A 16,403-nucleotide genomic window follows, 5' to 3' on the forward strand; every position below is an offset into this window, starting at 1 on the left:
CATTCCTTTATTGAAGAAATATAGATCTATGTAGTGATCTGTTGCCTAGTTGTAATGCTTTTTTTTAATAATAATATGTCCGTATTTAAATACATTCCTTTATTGAAAAAACCTGTGTGAAGTGATAGTGTTATTATAACTCTTGATGTAGTCGGTAAACTAGTTCAGACATTTTATTATAAAATAAAAATATGATGACCATGATGGATCACAAATCAGAAATTTCGGTTGTAAAATCCGCAATTTTTTTGACGTTTTATTTTTTATTCAGTTATTTAACATTATTTTTCCAAATACTCACTTATTTATTTAAAAAACAATAAGGCCCACTTGCACTGGAGGGTTAACACCATTTTATATGTCAGATGACAGCCCTGAGCCCACTAACCCTGAGTTAAGTGATTGGTGCAAGTGGGTCTAATAGTAATAATCTGAAGACGTCTGTAAAGGAATCTACATTATTTTTTACATCGCTCACTTTGTGGCCGCTCTTATCTTGTAATGATCGAACGTTGATTTAACACGCCTGTTAATTTTATACAAACGTACCTACATTCGTATAAAAAGTTTATGTTTATGTCACTCACGCATCTGAAATGGTTTAGTGGTTTATGGAGCGAAACTGGAAGAAAGGTTGGTGAATGTTTGACATAAATTGTAGGAGATTTGTATGATTTATGAGAACTTTACACGAGGAAGGTTTTATAATTTATTCAGATTTTGAATAACTGCTACCATAAAAACGCATTTGACCAAAAAGGCGTGTTAGATAATAGTTAAAATATATTTTTCGACAAATCTTCAGGAAACTATACTAATGAATGTACAAGCAGCAAGATTATCAGCAAAATGTTATGAAGGTTTTGCTTTTCAGTAAAAGTTCTAACAGGATTTCTTACTCAAAATTAGTTTTCACGAAGTGACTTAGTTAAACTAGTTTTTAATTAGAACAAACACGAATTTTCCTTAAAAAAAAATCACGGTATATAACATATACCACTTTGGCGTTTAATTGTGTTGTGTGATATATAAACAAATCGCTTAGATTTCAGATTAACTTTTGATCAAGTACTAATTAACTGACATTTCTGGCAAACTTTTTTTTATGATATAGGCAGCAAATGAGCAGACGATTCGCCTGTTGACCTATCGCCGCCCATGGACAAAGCAACTTCAGGGATCCACTTATGCGTTGCTGCACTGAGAGAAATTTGCATTGTGAATTTAACAAGTTCGACTAACTGCAGTTTCCGTTTGAAACAAAAGTATTTTAGTAAACGGAATAAATCACACACATCACAATTTTGATAATACATACAAGTCGAATTTCGAACAAGGTCAAAAAAATTTGATTGAATCAACCAAACATTACGTTTATCCAGCCAAACAATATATTTTTGATTCAAATGACGAGTAACTTGTAGAATGTACTAGTTACACTTAACACAATCTAACTTTTGTTTGAACCAAAGAGCACGTATGCGCTATTTTAACCAAAAAAACTTATTGAACGAACATGAAATCTGGTTGTTTTTTTTTTTCAGTGTGACCTTTGATAACCCTAAATACTTGCTTCTCGAAGAACCCTATGTCATAGCGAAACTTGTAATCTAGGAGACTATGATGATGTCCATTTACTCCCTTTACGCACTAACCAAGTTTTATGAAATCAATTTCCAGGGGCGCAAATGAGTTTCCAAGTGGCATGGCGAGGTCTACCCACGTGTTTGCCCCTGCGCAGTTTATCACGCCGCTCCCGCCGACAGTATTTTGCACTTCGCGCACGCGCCGTGGGGCGGACTTGTGCTTGTGTAAAATACCTCTGACCTAACAGCCTGTAAATCATATTCAATTTTGATATGTAAGAGGTAATTTCTATAAAAAATATATGCTTTTTTGTGATGTTTATTTTAACAACTATTTTTTGCAGAACACGGACTGAACAGTGAACACTAAAACTTAACCTACATAAGTGTATAAATTTAGTTGGTTACATATATTGCGGCGTCGACGATGCTCCTTACTTCTATATCTTTATTACTTTATATGTACACATACTTATTTTATTTTGGCATTATAATATAATACATAAAATAAGATTTAAAATGTATTATGTATAGATTTTTATTACTCGAAAACCTCTGAGTTTTTATGGTGTGCATTTGCATATACTGAATGCTGCTTTATCTTTTTTTTTACAGAAGAATTAAATAAAAAACGCTACACCAGAAACAGAACATACATTGTGGATTCATTGACTTAGATAAACAAACCAAAGTGGTAATGACTTATTTGGCTGTTTGCTTCATAATTTTAAATTGAGGTAAAATCCAGCTCTGTGCAATATCGCACCGAGCGACACCCGCGGCCGCGCCGTGTCTCGCACCCACACTGCGATACGGACTGATCTGTTTATACTGAAACTAGGAACCCTGCTACTGGAAGTGTTCTTACCTCTAAGTACTTTTCAAATAAATGTACATTAAAACTATTATACCTAATTTTAAAAACGTCCCTTTGGCATAGTACCTACCTACCGAAAACAGTGGCACCATTACTTTGCTATATTGTTAAGGGTGCTTTCAAAAAAAACGTCAATAAAATGTAAAATTGATAGTTTTAGTCGGTGAAATACTACACTTTCCGCTATCCAATAGATTTATTTAATTCAAGTTTCAGTTAGAGCATCTTCTTATCTTGATTTTTATAAGACTGGATTTTTGAAAACTAACTCACTAAATTAATTATGATTTTTTTTTAATGCACATTTAGAAAAACTCACGCATAGAGCTGAATTAGTCGATCTTATTTGTAAAATTTGGACAATTTTGAATACTAAAACAGGTAAATTTATAATTCGTATATCCTGTACTACAATCATCTCAGACTACATTTTTATTATAAGGTTTTGAAAAAGAGTAAACGAGGCTAAGACGAATTCAATTTTTTTCAGAAATTACCTAAAATTAAGTGACAATTTCTTTGAAAATCAACATCACATCGAAGTAATTTTTGTACCTAATTAATCTGCAACGTTTACTTAAATTGCTGTTATACCTTAGTGATTATAAATGGCTATTATTTATTTTTGGCAATTTTTTGAAAACGAGCCTTCACCGGTACAATTATTACCACTTTTGGACATTTTCTCATATTTGTTAGACCAAGTAGAAAAAGTCCTATAATGTGATATATATTTGTAAACTACTCGCAAAGCCCTTTAATTTGATACCACACACGGTATGATCAAGCGCTCGGTTGCGATTTCACTGTTTTTCACACGAAAGCCCGCTTAAGCTAATACGCTGAGCCAGGAGCTACCAGCTCTTCAGCAGGCCTGTCCCACTCGCGCGTGTAGGTATCGAACTGTAAGTACCCCTCGCGAGGGGCAAATCAGTAGGGCCTCACGGGCGAGCGGTGTACCTAAGACTTGAATATAATAGTATAACATTTTATTTGAGTATTAATTCGTTTTAATCCATAGGCAACCCTATCGTCCGACGCTGCGCACGTGCGGCTCGTTTCCTTGTTAGAATTTTGTAGGCATTTAAAAGGCGGCATTTCTTGAACATCAAAGCAGTGGGCCTTCTGTACTTGTACTATTATATATTCTGTGTCTACAGCCAGAGGAGATGTCTTTGAAAACACTCAGAGCACAGGGTCACCACATGGAACTAGGGTTTCGACGTTAAACTTCAAAAACGCTCCTGATTCTTAGGCAGGTTACTATGGTTTAACGGTGGCAAATGACTGAATGTCCATTAAAAAAATCTGTCGGTAGTCTGTCCCTTCGGCTGGACATTGTTATAGTATGAATTTTTTGAAACGAACGTTTCTAAACAAAGGCATTGTTCCTTTTGTGTTGAGCGGGAGCTTCTGTTTAGGCACGTGCTAAGACAACAAGTTAGTTTAAAAAGCAACTGTATCCTGATAATTGTAAGGTTCAAATCTGTGCAGTAGCAAATTTGAGATAGATTGTTTTGGAAATGTGAAGCGATAGACCACACCGGTATAGTTGCAAGTACACAGCGCTTCTAATACTTAAAAAAATCTGTCGGTAGTCTGTCCCTTCGGCTGGACATTGTTATAGTATGAATTTTTTGAAACGAACGTTTCTAAACAAAGGCATTGTTCCTTTTGTGTTGAGCGGGAGCTTCTGTTTAGGCACGTGCTAAGACAACAAGTTAGTTTAAAAAGCAACTGTATCCTGATAATTGTAAGGTTCAAATCTGTGCAGTAGCAAATTTGAGATAGATTGTTTTGGAAATGTGAAGCGATAGACCACACCGGTATAGTTGCAAGTACACAGCGCTTCTAATACATACTTTGATACTTTTATACAAGTCTTGATATATAAAATAACATAAATAACTAAACAAACCGTAATTTAAATTATTAGGAATGTTTGTCTAACAATTAGGAATATAAAAAAATCAATAAAAAAATTTAAATTGTAATAACTACAGTAAAAACAAATAAAATAAATACTTTAGTTACATACAATAAATCTAAATTTCAAAGTATAAAAAAATAATACAGTACGAAAAAAATGTGTATGTCTATAGACTTGTACCTAATATTTATGTAATTAATTATTTATATATTGCTATATACAATTGTTGATTGTTAACAAAATCATTAATAAAAAATAACAGTGATATACCTACGTGTTTCATTACTTACACCACCACCACCAAGTATCAAAGTATTAGAAGCGCTGTGTACTTGCAACTATACCGGTGTGGTCTATCGCTTCACATTTCCAAAACAATCTATCTCAAATTTGCTCCTGCACAGATTTGAACCTTACAATTATCAGGATACAGTTGCTTTTTAAATTAACTTGTTGTCTTAGCACGTGCCTAAACAGAAGCTCTTGCTCAACACAAAAGGAACAATGCCTTTGTTTAGAAACGTTCGTTTCAAAAAATTCATACTATACTTACACCACCACCACCAAGTATCAAAGTATGTATTAGAAGCGCTGTGTACTTGCAACTATACCGGTGTGGTCTATCGCTTCACATTTCCAAAACAATCTATCTCAAATTTGCTACTGCACAGATTTGAACCTTACAATTATCAGGATACAGTTGCTTTTTAAACTAACTTGTTGTCTTAGCACGTGCCTAAACAGAAGCTCCCGCTCAACACAAAAGGAACAATGCCTTTGTTTAGAAACGTTCGTTTCAAAAAATTCATACTATACTACAGACTCATTCAGTTGCATAAAACTCTGTGTAGGTAAGAACTATCTCCGCATTGTTTCATTTTACGACATGTCTTCACTATTGTTATGTTTTGCTACACTTTTCGCTGTTCTTATTTAATTCTATTTGGATAGAGGTAAGTATATATTGCAATTTTAAAATATTATTCCATCTTTCAATTTCTAGTTGATAAAATAAACCTTTTACGATTTACTTATTGGAATTTTGTTAAATTCTGTTAAATTTCGAATTAATTTTATGGAATGGATATTCTTCTAGATATACATATAACTTCAAAAGTTTTGTTTTATTTTATTAAAAACCTGTGTTAGTTTTATGTTTTAACTTTATTTTCTGACTTTATTCTTAACCAGGAGAACTGTATTTCAAGCGTCAGTATAAAATACGTCCATCACTTTTATAGCATTGAATCGAATCCTTTCAAACCTTTTTATTTCAACTCTTAGGCAAAGGGTTGTGTCACATTACCTTTCTGCATATGCAAAATAGTACATTACGATACAAGTGCATAAAAAAGGAAGTTCGGAACGAGTGGCGATAAATTAAAACACGACCGAAGGGAGTGTTTTAAATCGATTCGAGTTACGAATTTCCTTTTCGCACGTGTATCGTACGACGTTTTTCAGTACAGAAGAGCCTCCGAAGTTTCGACCTGGCATATAATGAACCACTTCTCGCACTAGTGCGTAGAAAAAACACCATCTGTACCGAAAAACAACATTTTACGCTCATGTCAACGTCGCTATTTAAAATGCATGTAAACAAATGAACGGGGCTATTATTTTAAGTGCTGTTTGAGAATTCAGCATGCACCATCGTTGCTAACTGCAATGTGGTGTGAGGAGGACTTTATGGTCATACTTGGAAGTGAGTAGCTGTATATTATCCACATTGTAAGACATAAGTCAAATTATGTCTCTTCTCTTTTCTCGAATAAAATAACTAAAAAGGCATTTGCGATCTGGATCATAATGTTTGATCACGTTATTGAATTGTAGTGCTTCTAAAAAGTGCATTTAAATATTTCCATTTCAATACTTATTCATACTAATATTATAAATGGGAAAGTGTGTGTGTCTGTTTGTTTGTCCCTCTTTCACGGCAAAACGGAGCGACGAATTGACGTGATTTTTAGGTGGAGATAGTTGAAGGGATGGAGAGTGACATAGGCTACTTTTTGTCTCATTGTAACGCGAGCGAAGCCGCGGGCAAAAGATAGTATAATATATATTTATTATACATAATACTATATGTGTTGTAATTAATTAGTACATAGGAAATAAAATGTACTTATTTTTTGTTATTTAGACACCATGCTCTCGAAACGCTTGGGATTAAAAAACAATATTATTTAATCCCCAGTCGTCGCATCGTCTTCATTTTATCAAGCTGCAAGTGTCGATATATTGGTATAATGTCCATGTCTGGATACTAAAGAGTGCGGTTCAGATAGCCATGTGGATGTACTCGCTTGTTAACGACGGAACATCCAAATAAATTTGTAACCAAATTAGTCCCAAGCGATAAAATTTATTCGAAATCCACTGAGAGGAGTAAAAATAACACATTCTCCGTCGGATTAAAGAAGAGATATGAGCGAGATACGAGCACTGACGCCTCTTCCGCTCGTTTTTAACACTTTCAATTAATAAAATTGATTTTGTTTTTTAATTAAGGCTCCGAAGGCTTGTACTCGGATCAGGTATACCTCTTAAGAGAAGATTTATTTTATTGCTTGAAGCACAGTATTTGGACCGTCGTGGTCGCGAACGGCCGGCGCTCTACGTTTTATTGTGGTCTCTTTTATTAATGAAATGCTTTACACCGTTATGCGAGGTGCAGAATGAATATTCAAGCGCTGATATTTGATAGTGGGTCAGCTGCGAGCACTTATTTTATAAGGCCGATAAATTCTGAGGACAACTTTTATCACTAATTGTTAAAAGATTTTATTCGAGTTATTCTTTAAAATAATGACATGTATTCTAAGTTACTTTGTGTTTTATATCTTAGTTAGCTACAGACATAATCATCTAGTAGTTTTTGAAGCAACGCGCCAAAATATTCTGCAAAGTAAACATAGAACGATGACCAATATTACAGAATTAAAATGGTAAAAAATATCAAGACAAAGCTTATTATTAACAAAGAGGATCGAGTATTATAGAGAGTTACTGTCGAAGTAAAATGTGTAATCACAGTGCATAGACTGCCATCCCTCGACACAGGCTTAAAACTTTTGAACCTCAGTTTTGACAATTTGGCCCATATTTTTAGCTTGATATGTTTTAAAATGTCAAATATTAATATTAGCGCCATCTAGCTGAGCGTACCCCAAAGGTGTAATGCCATCTTGGCCACCGTACCTTTTTCTGTATGGTACTGAGGTACATTTTTTTCCTAGAATACGGAGTTTTATATGTCTTTGTTATTAATCATCCCAAAATTATATCAACCCGTGTTCATAAAAAAAACAAACGAGCATAATTATAATCAGTGTAAAATCCATCTGCATAAACCCGACAATGTAACCCTCCCGTGCCTATATTGCTAATTGCAGAACCAAAACGAACGTACCACGCATGAACGAATTTGCCGGTAAAACGTATGGAGCGTTTCAGCCACGAAGACGCAAGCTTTAGCTCGTATAGTCATACCTTTAAAGGTTATTGTTAGCGACGCGACGAAATATATGTAAAATAGCATAAGAATTCGATTAAGACTGTATTCGCAATAAAGATTATTTCGTAGGTAGGAAACGGGTAGAACTGCGTTAGTTAAGTTAATTTTGTCAATTCCGATTATTAAGTATGATAATAAGACTCATATGTGATGTATTCGATAGCAGGCAATTCCCATATTCCTTCCTTCCCAAGTCGCGGAAACCGAGTCCAAAGTTCAATCTAAACTCAGACTGTCCATTGGACTACGATTAATAGCCAATAAGCACTAACGTGAGAGGCTTAGAGCGAGAAAACCGAACTCTCCTCTGATTGGCTAAAAATATTTCCTTAAAGTTCCGAAATCATTTTCCTTTCACCCGAAAATTGCCTTAGGATTACTCGAATCCAAGCCAATAACTCGATAACTATAAGACATATAAAGATGTAAATAGTTTTAAAACGTAGCTGGGAACTTACGTAACACGATAACCTACATTTCCATAGTAATATTCCGTTATCGATAACAATGGAGCTCAAGGCGAGCCGCGAAACCAGTCTATTGTATGGCCCGGACGGCTAATCACCTCTTCTATTGTGTAAAAACGTAAACAAACGCAGGTGCATTCCACTCGAGGTGAATGACCCTAGTGTCAGGTGCATTGTTACGTAATTTCGAAGCGATAGCCTAATTAGTTTATAAGTAATTAGGATTTGAACGAAAAATGATAGCGTTAAATTCACGTAATCGAGCGCCGTAACGCGTTCGACCAATCACGACGCGCCATCCGTCGCCTATCGGGCGCAATTATTTACCTCTCTATCGCACGGAGCCTCGCGCTCAGCCGAGTCGTGATTGGGCGAATAAATTGAATGGTTTCTTTCCGTGAAGCGTAGGCGCATTCTGAAAAGGGGTATAAAAGGAACGATCGCTCGGTATGGGACATTCGAATTCGACCGGAACAAGAAGAACCAGCAGCCTCCAAGGAAAACCAGCAGCCAGCAGCCTACTACAAGCAGCCTACAGCCAGCAGCCTACAGCCAGCAGCTAGCAGCCTACAGCCAGCAGCCAGCCACCCTCCACGACGGGTAGCGGCAGCAGCAGAAAACGACAGCATCGCGACGTATCGTCCGTACCGAGCGTTCGTTAGGATATTAGCTTAGGAGTATTTTTATAACCGCGTTAAAATTAGAGTCGTTGATTATTGTAAATATAAACCATTTGATTTGATTCGTTTTTTAGTTAGTTTAATCCAAAATCATAATCGGTACGGTTGATTGCTGAGGACGACATCGAAGCTCAAGGTACAGGCCCGGGACGAAAGAGTGAGTCGCACGAGCTCCAGCACATTCTCTCCACTTCGAGCCGTCGATAGGAAGCTTTGCGGACGCGGTCTGCAACAGTTTCTGGTCCTTCGAGCCGGATCTTCGTGCGGACTACGGGTCTACAGCGACGTACCTGTCATGAGCGACGACAGGATGGTAAGGACGAGGTCCAGGTCCAACCGAGCTGCGTCAGTGACGAGCGAAGAGGAGAGGCAGCAACTACTCGACGAAGGCGCGTCGGCGGCCCGCGAACGAGAGGCCGCACGCGCAAGCGCTGAGAGGGCGATGGGCGCCGACGCGGCGCGCCCTCCTCACCTCCCTCCGGACCCGCTGGCGTAACGGAAGGGCTTAGCGTCGCCGGCGCGCAACCGATGGGCGCGGCGACAGCTAACAGCACGCTCAGGTATGGATTAACCGTAGAGACACCGAGGTCACCGTCCTACGACACGACATTGCTATGGCGAAGGGATTTAGCCAAGCGGTTACGGCGTCGTTCCAGACCCACGCCGATCCCAGCTAGACATCCCAAGGCTGCCGTCATAGACAGAACTACCGAGAAACGAAAGTCGCTGCAGGAAACTACCAAGGAGGTAAATAAACCAATTATTAAAGCTCAGTCCGTCAGATCACATGCGAGCAGTCGCACTGTGATAGAAGCGCAGCTGTCTCAGGCGGAGCTCGAGGCCAGCGAACGGCTAGCGGAGATATCCCGGAGGGAGTTGCAGCTAGAAGCGGACATGGTACGTAAACGGCTAGACGCCAGAAAACTGCAGATCCGCGCTAATGCGGATAGCGCAGACGAGCACGAATCTGCTGGTAGCGTGCGGAATTCGAATCAAGATCGATTAGACGAATGGCTAGAGAACTCGCGAGACGCGACGTCAAAACCCATTTGTAAGAGGTTAACCGACGAACCTCTACCCAAGTACGAGACTCCGAGACGACCTGCGCAGGCGGAGCGGCATATTCGAGGCCTCTCACCGGACCGCCAGGTATATCGGCGATCGATATCGCCGCCGTCGGAGTCGCGTAGGCGATCGATATCGCCACCGGAGCGACGCAGGCGATCGACGACGCCGCCGGCGCGTCGCGAGCGATCGACGTCGCCACAGCTGGACGCGCGTACTCCGCACACGGCGCACACGCGCGCCACCGAAGGTACTGTAGCAGAGTCCATGCTGCACCTGTTCGAGAGGATGCAGATGGCGGCCCGTCCAGCCCCGAAGGATATATTCGAGCTGCCGCATTTCTACGGAGACGTCAGCGAGTGGAGAAGTTTCTACAATACCTACGCAGAGACATCGAAGCGGTATAAGTTTACTGACTACGAGAACGTGGCGCGGCTCAGGATGGCTTTACGCGGGGACGCAAAGACGTGTGTGTCTCACGTGTTATCGACAGCCACCAGACCCGATATGATCGTGAGAATACTGAAAAAGCAGTTTGGACGCAGCGAGGTATTGTTAGACAAGGCGATTGACGACCTGCGAAAGTTGCCGCAGTTGGGGCCTACCGCGAACGACCTCAACACTTTCGCGATAAAAATAATGAACGTGGTATCTACAGTTATGGATATCGATCGAAGGCACTATGCCGATAACCCCATGCTCATCAGAGAGGTTACGGACAGGTTGTCGCCGCATCTTCGAAGCAGATGGTGCGACTACGCGAAGAAACATCGAGACAGCAAGGACCCGGAGATTCTGCAGTTGGCGGATTTCCTCATGGAGGAGAGCGAACAGGAGATGTCCTTCTGTCACGCCCGCGCCGCCCCGAGGCGAGCGCAGGCGCCGTTATCAGTGCCGCACGCGCGCGCAGCCGGCGCTCGCGTGAAAATATCCGCAACGCACAACCCGCCGAGAGCTCCCACAGGACGTCAACACGAGGTGCAGAAAGTGACGTACGCGACACGTCAAGCCACAACATCCCGTTCGACGACGTGCCTGTTCTGCGGTGGCGGTCACCTGACGCCGGACTGCCGCAAGTTAGCCGCCCAATCCGTGGGCGCTAGATGGGAGTGGGCGAAATTAAATCGTATATGCTATCGCTGTATCGACGCGAAGCATATGAAAACACAATGCAAGGCCAAAGCGTGCGGCGTTGCAGGCTGTCCTCACGTACACCATCGACTGCTTCATGCGGACTCGCCGCAGGAAGTGCGTGAGGATACGGCTATGGTGCTAACACAAGAAATCAGGTCAGTACCCACATCGTCAGCAGTGACGTCATCGGCCGAGCCAGCGGACACGACGGAGCCGCGAGCTGCGGACGACGAGAACGACGCCCGCGTGTACGTGTCGTCAACACCGGACTACAGCGTGCTGCTAAAGGTACTACCCGTAACCGTATCAGGTCCAAAGGGAACGGCGCATATCTTCGCTTTCCTTGACGATGGATCCACCTTGTCAATGATCGACCAGGACGTCGCGGACGAGATCGGCGCGGTCGGTCAAGACGAGCCGCTATGCATAAGAGGTATTCAGCGGTTGAAACTTAGCTCAGTGACACAGACGGTCAAGGCTAAAGTAAGCCCCGCTCGTGGCGGCTTGACATACGATATATCCCTAAAAACGGTAGACGGACTAGGGATACGCTCGCAGTCATTAAATAAGAAGCGTCTATTGGAATACGAACATCTGGCGGACTTGGGCGACGAGTGCTACACGGGCATGGGCGTGCCGCAGATGTTAATAGGCGGAGACTTCAGTCATCTTATAAACCCAACGGAGGTGAGGCAGGGCGGCGAGGACAAGCCGTGCGCAGTTAAAACCTCGTTAGGATGGGTTTTCTTCGGGCGAATGCCGAGGTATGTACCAAATAACGAGCAGGTCGTGATGCACTGCCACAGTGACGACAGTGATCTCGTGGAGCAGGTCAAGAAACACTGGGCAGTCGAGGCGCTTGGCATAACGGCAAAGGACAACATTCGACCCGACGACCAGCGAGCGATCGATACATTCGAACGAACAGTAAAGAAGGTAGGACAGAGATACGAAGTCGGCCAACTATGGGCTGCCGACGACATAAAGCTGCCACCGAGTTTCAACATGGCGAAGGCGAGATTACGCAATCTAGAAGCCCGCATGTCGAGAGATCCTGACTTCGCCAACGAGTATCAAGCACAGATACACAAGCTTCTGGAAAAGGGGTACGCAGAGCGCATCATGGAACCACCGCAGTCAGATCGGATGTGGTTTCTGCCCCATTTCAGCGTCTACAATTTAAATAAAGGAAAGTATCGCGCTGTATTCGATTGCGCCGCGAAAAGTCAGGGATGTGCATTGAACGATTTCATCCTCGCGGGACCGGATTTACTACAGAGCCTGCTGGGGATACTACTTCGATTCCGTGAGTGGGAATTCGCCGTCACCGCGGACATACAGGAAATGTTCCTTCAAATACAGCTGCGAAGAGAGGATCGGCATAGTCAGCTCTTCATCTGGAGGGGATCGCGGCGTGACGTGACACCGTGGACGTACCAGCTAAACCGGGTATGTTTCGGTAACATCTCTTCTCCTTTTCTCGCACACTCGGTGCGGAATAGGAATGCGACGGACAACAAGGATCGCTATCCGGACGCGGTCTACGATATCCATAATAATCACTACATGGACGATTATGTGGCATCATATGAGACAGAACGGGAACTCATATCAACAGCGACACAGGTGAGACTAGCACACGCGGAGGCTAGCTTTCGGCTGCGCAGCTACGCTAGCAACAGCGAGTTGTTAATGCGAAACATCGATCCGGAGGAGCGAGCGACGGGACCTTCTCATCTCGGAGAAAAGCAACAGACCGTCCTCGGAATGACGTGGGACCCAGAGACGGATACGCTGGGGTACAACACGAAAATGCTACGAGTGCCAGACGACGTGAAAAGGTACGAGCGATCGCCCACTAAAAGGGAACTTTTGAGTGCCGTAATGTCAGTTTACGACCCATTAGGCCTCATAGCGCAGTATATGATAAGCGCTAAGATCATATTCCAACGTGTGTGGACAAAGGGCACGGACTGGGACGAGCGGCTGCCGGCGGAGGAAGCGGAGGACTTTTTCCGGTGGCTGAGAGCACTGAGCGACGTGTCCGCGCTGCGAATACCTCGACGATACGCCACGCCCACCGGTGCAGTTAGAAGAGAACTGCATATTTTCAGTGATGCATCGACCGAGGCCTACAGCGCGGCGGCCTATTGGCGAGTATCGAACGACGAGGAGGAAACGCAAGTGAGCTTAGCTATAGCGAAAAGCCGAGTTTGCCCGCTAAAGGTAATGACAGTTCCCAGGCTCGAATTAACCGCAGCAGTCGTCGGCGTGCGGCTGGCGGAGACAATTTTACGCGAGCAGCGTTATCCTGTGACAAAGGTGACGTATTGGACAGATTCCATGGTTGTTCTCGGATGGGTTCGCGATGACGCGCGAAACTATCGTCCGTACGTGTCACACCGACTTGCGGAGATCGCCGAGAAAACAGATAGAGACGCGTGGAGGTATGTACCAACCGCTCAGAACCCCGCAGATCGAGCGACGAGATGCCAACCAGCGCAGAGCGTGCGCATCGAGGACGAGTGGTACGAAGGACCGCGCTTTCTCTATGGACCCGAGACATCATGGCCTAGTCACACATCGAATCGAACAGACGACCTGCCTGAGAGGAAGGCGAGGCCGTCAACCGCGACATCACTGGCGATCATCTCAGCGAAGCCAGACCCTTCGAGCGTACTGCCAGACGTGAGACGATTTAGCAGTTACGACAGACTGTTGAACGCGACAGCGAACGTCTTGCTATTCATCGAGAAAATGAGAACGAAGAATAAAGCCTTGCAGCTACAAGTCAGACATTTGAGAAAGGCAGAACACATGTGGTTGCAATACAGTCAACGACGAAGCTTTCCCGAAGAGCTTCGAGCCTTAAGCCAGAATAGGCTCATCGATCGCAAATCGCGATTATACGACCTGGCACCCGAGCTAGGCGATGACGGCGTGTTACGCATGAAGACGAGGCTGGGCAGCGCTCCAGTATTGTACACCGCGCTACAACCGATAATACTGGATGGCCGCGAGCCATTCACCCGTCTACTCATCCTGCGAGCTCACCGACGATCAGCGCACATTCACAACGAAGCAGTAATCAACGAACTGCGACAAGAATATTGGATACTACATCTGCGGCCGACCGTGAAGTCTGTAGCTCGAAACTGCGCGCTATGCACACTACGACGAGCAACACCGAGAGCGCAGCCCTTAGGCGATCTCCCGCCCGAGCGACTACAGGCGTATCAACGTCCCTTCACTCACACCGCACAAGACTACATGGGACCGATGTTCGTCACGATCGGACGGCGCAGAGAAAAACGCTGGGTGTGTCTATACACGTGCCTAGTGACGCGCGCTATTCACCTTGAAAGCGTGCACAGTCTTTCAACTGACAGCGCGCTACTATCACTACGAAGATTCGCCGCGAGAAGAGGATGGCCCAGGACGATGTACAGCGATAACGCGACGTGCTTCAGGGCGGCGGCGACGGAACTACGTGAGGCGTACCGGCAATGGCTGCCTGTACTGCAAACTTACGCCACTCAGAACCGAATGGAGTGGAAATTCATCCCACCTGGCAATCCTTCGGCCGGGGGCGCGTGGGAGCGAATGATAAGGACAGTTAAGATAGCGATGTCCTACACTTTCAACGAACGAGCACCGAAACCCGAAGTTTTCGAAACTCTACTCGCCGAGATAGAGAATATCGTCAACCGACGACCACTTACACATGTCAACGTCGATCCAGACTCCGAAGAAAGTTTGACTCCAGCACACTTTCTACTTCTTCATAACGCTAACCTACCGATGATTGGCGTTTACGACGAGAACGAGAAGAAGCAATGGAAGATGGCCCAAGCGCTTGCCGACCACTTTTGGCGGCGCTGGACCAAAGAGTACTTTCCTCTACTGGCACCGAGGAAGTCGTCCCACGACGGAGGGCGGCAACTTCAACCAGGCGATGTGGTCATCGTCGCTGAACCCAATGGTCCACGCAGCGTGTGGCCCCGAGGCGTCGTCGAGACTACCTACCCGGGACCCGATGGACGGGTCCGCTCCGCTGACATCAGAACGAGACACGGGACGCTACGCAGGCCCAGCTGCAGGCTGGCGGTCATCGCGTCGCAACCCATGCACCAGGAGTCTTCGACTGCGGGGACAAAATGTTAGCGACGCGACGAAATATATGTAAAATAGCATAAGAATTCGATTAAGACTGTATTCGCAATAAAGATTATTTCGTAGGTAGGAAACGGGTAGAACTGCGTTAGTTAAGTTAATTTTGTCAATTCCGATTATTAAGTATGATAATAAGACTCATATGTGATGTATTCGATAGCAGGCAATTCCCATATTCCTTCCTTCCCAAGTCGCGGAAACCGAGTCCAAAGTTCAATCTAAACTCAGACTGTCCATTGGACTACGATTAATAGCCAATAAGCACTAACGTGAGAGGCTTAGAGCGAGAAAACCGAACTCTCCTCTGATTGGCTAAAAATATTTCCTTAAAGTTCCGAAATCATTTTCCTTTCACCCGAAAATTGCCTTAGGATTACTCGAATCCAAGCCAATAACTCGATAACTATAAGACATATAAAGATGTAAATAGTTTTAAAACGTAGCTGGGAACTTACGTAACACGATAACCTACATTTCCATAGTAATATTCCGTTATCGATAACAATGGAGCTCAAGGCGAGCCGCGAAACCAGTCTATTGTATGGCCCGGACGGCTAATCACCTCTTCTATTGTGTAAAAACGTAAACAAACGCAGGTGCATTCCACTCGAGGTGAATGACCCTAGTGTCAGGTGCATTGTTACGTAATTTCGAAGCGATAGCCTAATTAGTTTATAAGTAATTAGGATTTGAACGAAAAATGATAGCGTTAAATTCACGTAATCGAGCGCCGTAACGCGTTCGACCAATCACGACGCGCCATCCGTCGCCTATCGGGCGCAATTATTTACCTCTCTATCGCACGGAGCCTCGCGCTCAGCCGAGTCGTGATTGGGCGAATAAATTGAATGGTTTCTTTCCGTGAAGCGTAGGCGCATTCTGAAAAGGGGTATAAAAGGAACGATCGCTCGGTATGGGACATTCGAATTCGACCGGAACAAGAAGAACCAGCAGCCTCCAAGGAAAACCAG

The 16,403-nt window shown here is 43.7% G+C and overlaps 1 protein-coding gene across 1 annotated transcript; it reads left to right on the forward strand.

Moving 5' to 3' along the window:
- Positions 1 to 9,588: 9,588 nt before the first annotated feature.
- Positions 9,589 to 15,423, forward strand: LOC125232013. The gene is made up of 2 exons (XM_048137623.1): positions 9,589 to 10,209; positions 11,110 to 15,423. The coding sequence occupies exons 1-2, from the start codon at positions 9,589 to 9,591 to the stop codon at positions 15,421 to 15,423; spliced, it is 4,935 nt and encodes a 1,644-aa protein (XP_047993580.1).
- Positions 15,424 to 16,403: the final 980 nt, after the last annotated feature.

Source organism: Leguminivora glycinivorella, chromosome 12, assembly GCF_023078275.1.
Source record: "Leguminivora glycinivorella isolate SPB_JAAS2020 chromosome 12, LegGlyc_1.1, whole genome shotgun sequence".
Taxonomy (NCBI): Eukaryota; Metazoa; Arthropoda; class Insecta; order Lepidoptera; family Tortricidae; genus Leguminivora; species Leguminivora glycinivorella.

Coding starts and splice junctions, on each gene's coding strand:
- LOC125232013 (XM_048137623.1), top strand. CDS start 9,589: ATGGGCGCGGCGACAGCTAACAGCACGCTCAGGTATGGATTAACCGTA. Junction 10,210..11,109: donor GCCTCTCACCGGACCGCCAG/GTATATCGGCGA, acceptor CACGAGGTGCAG/AAAGTGACGTACGCGACACG.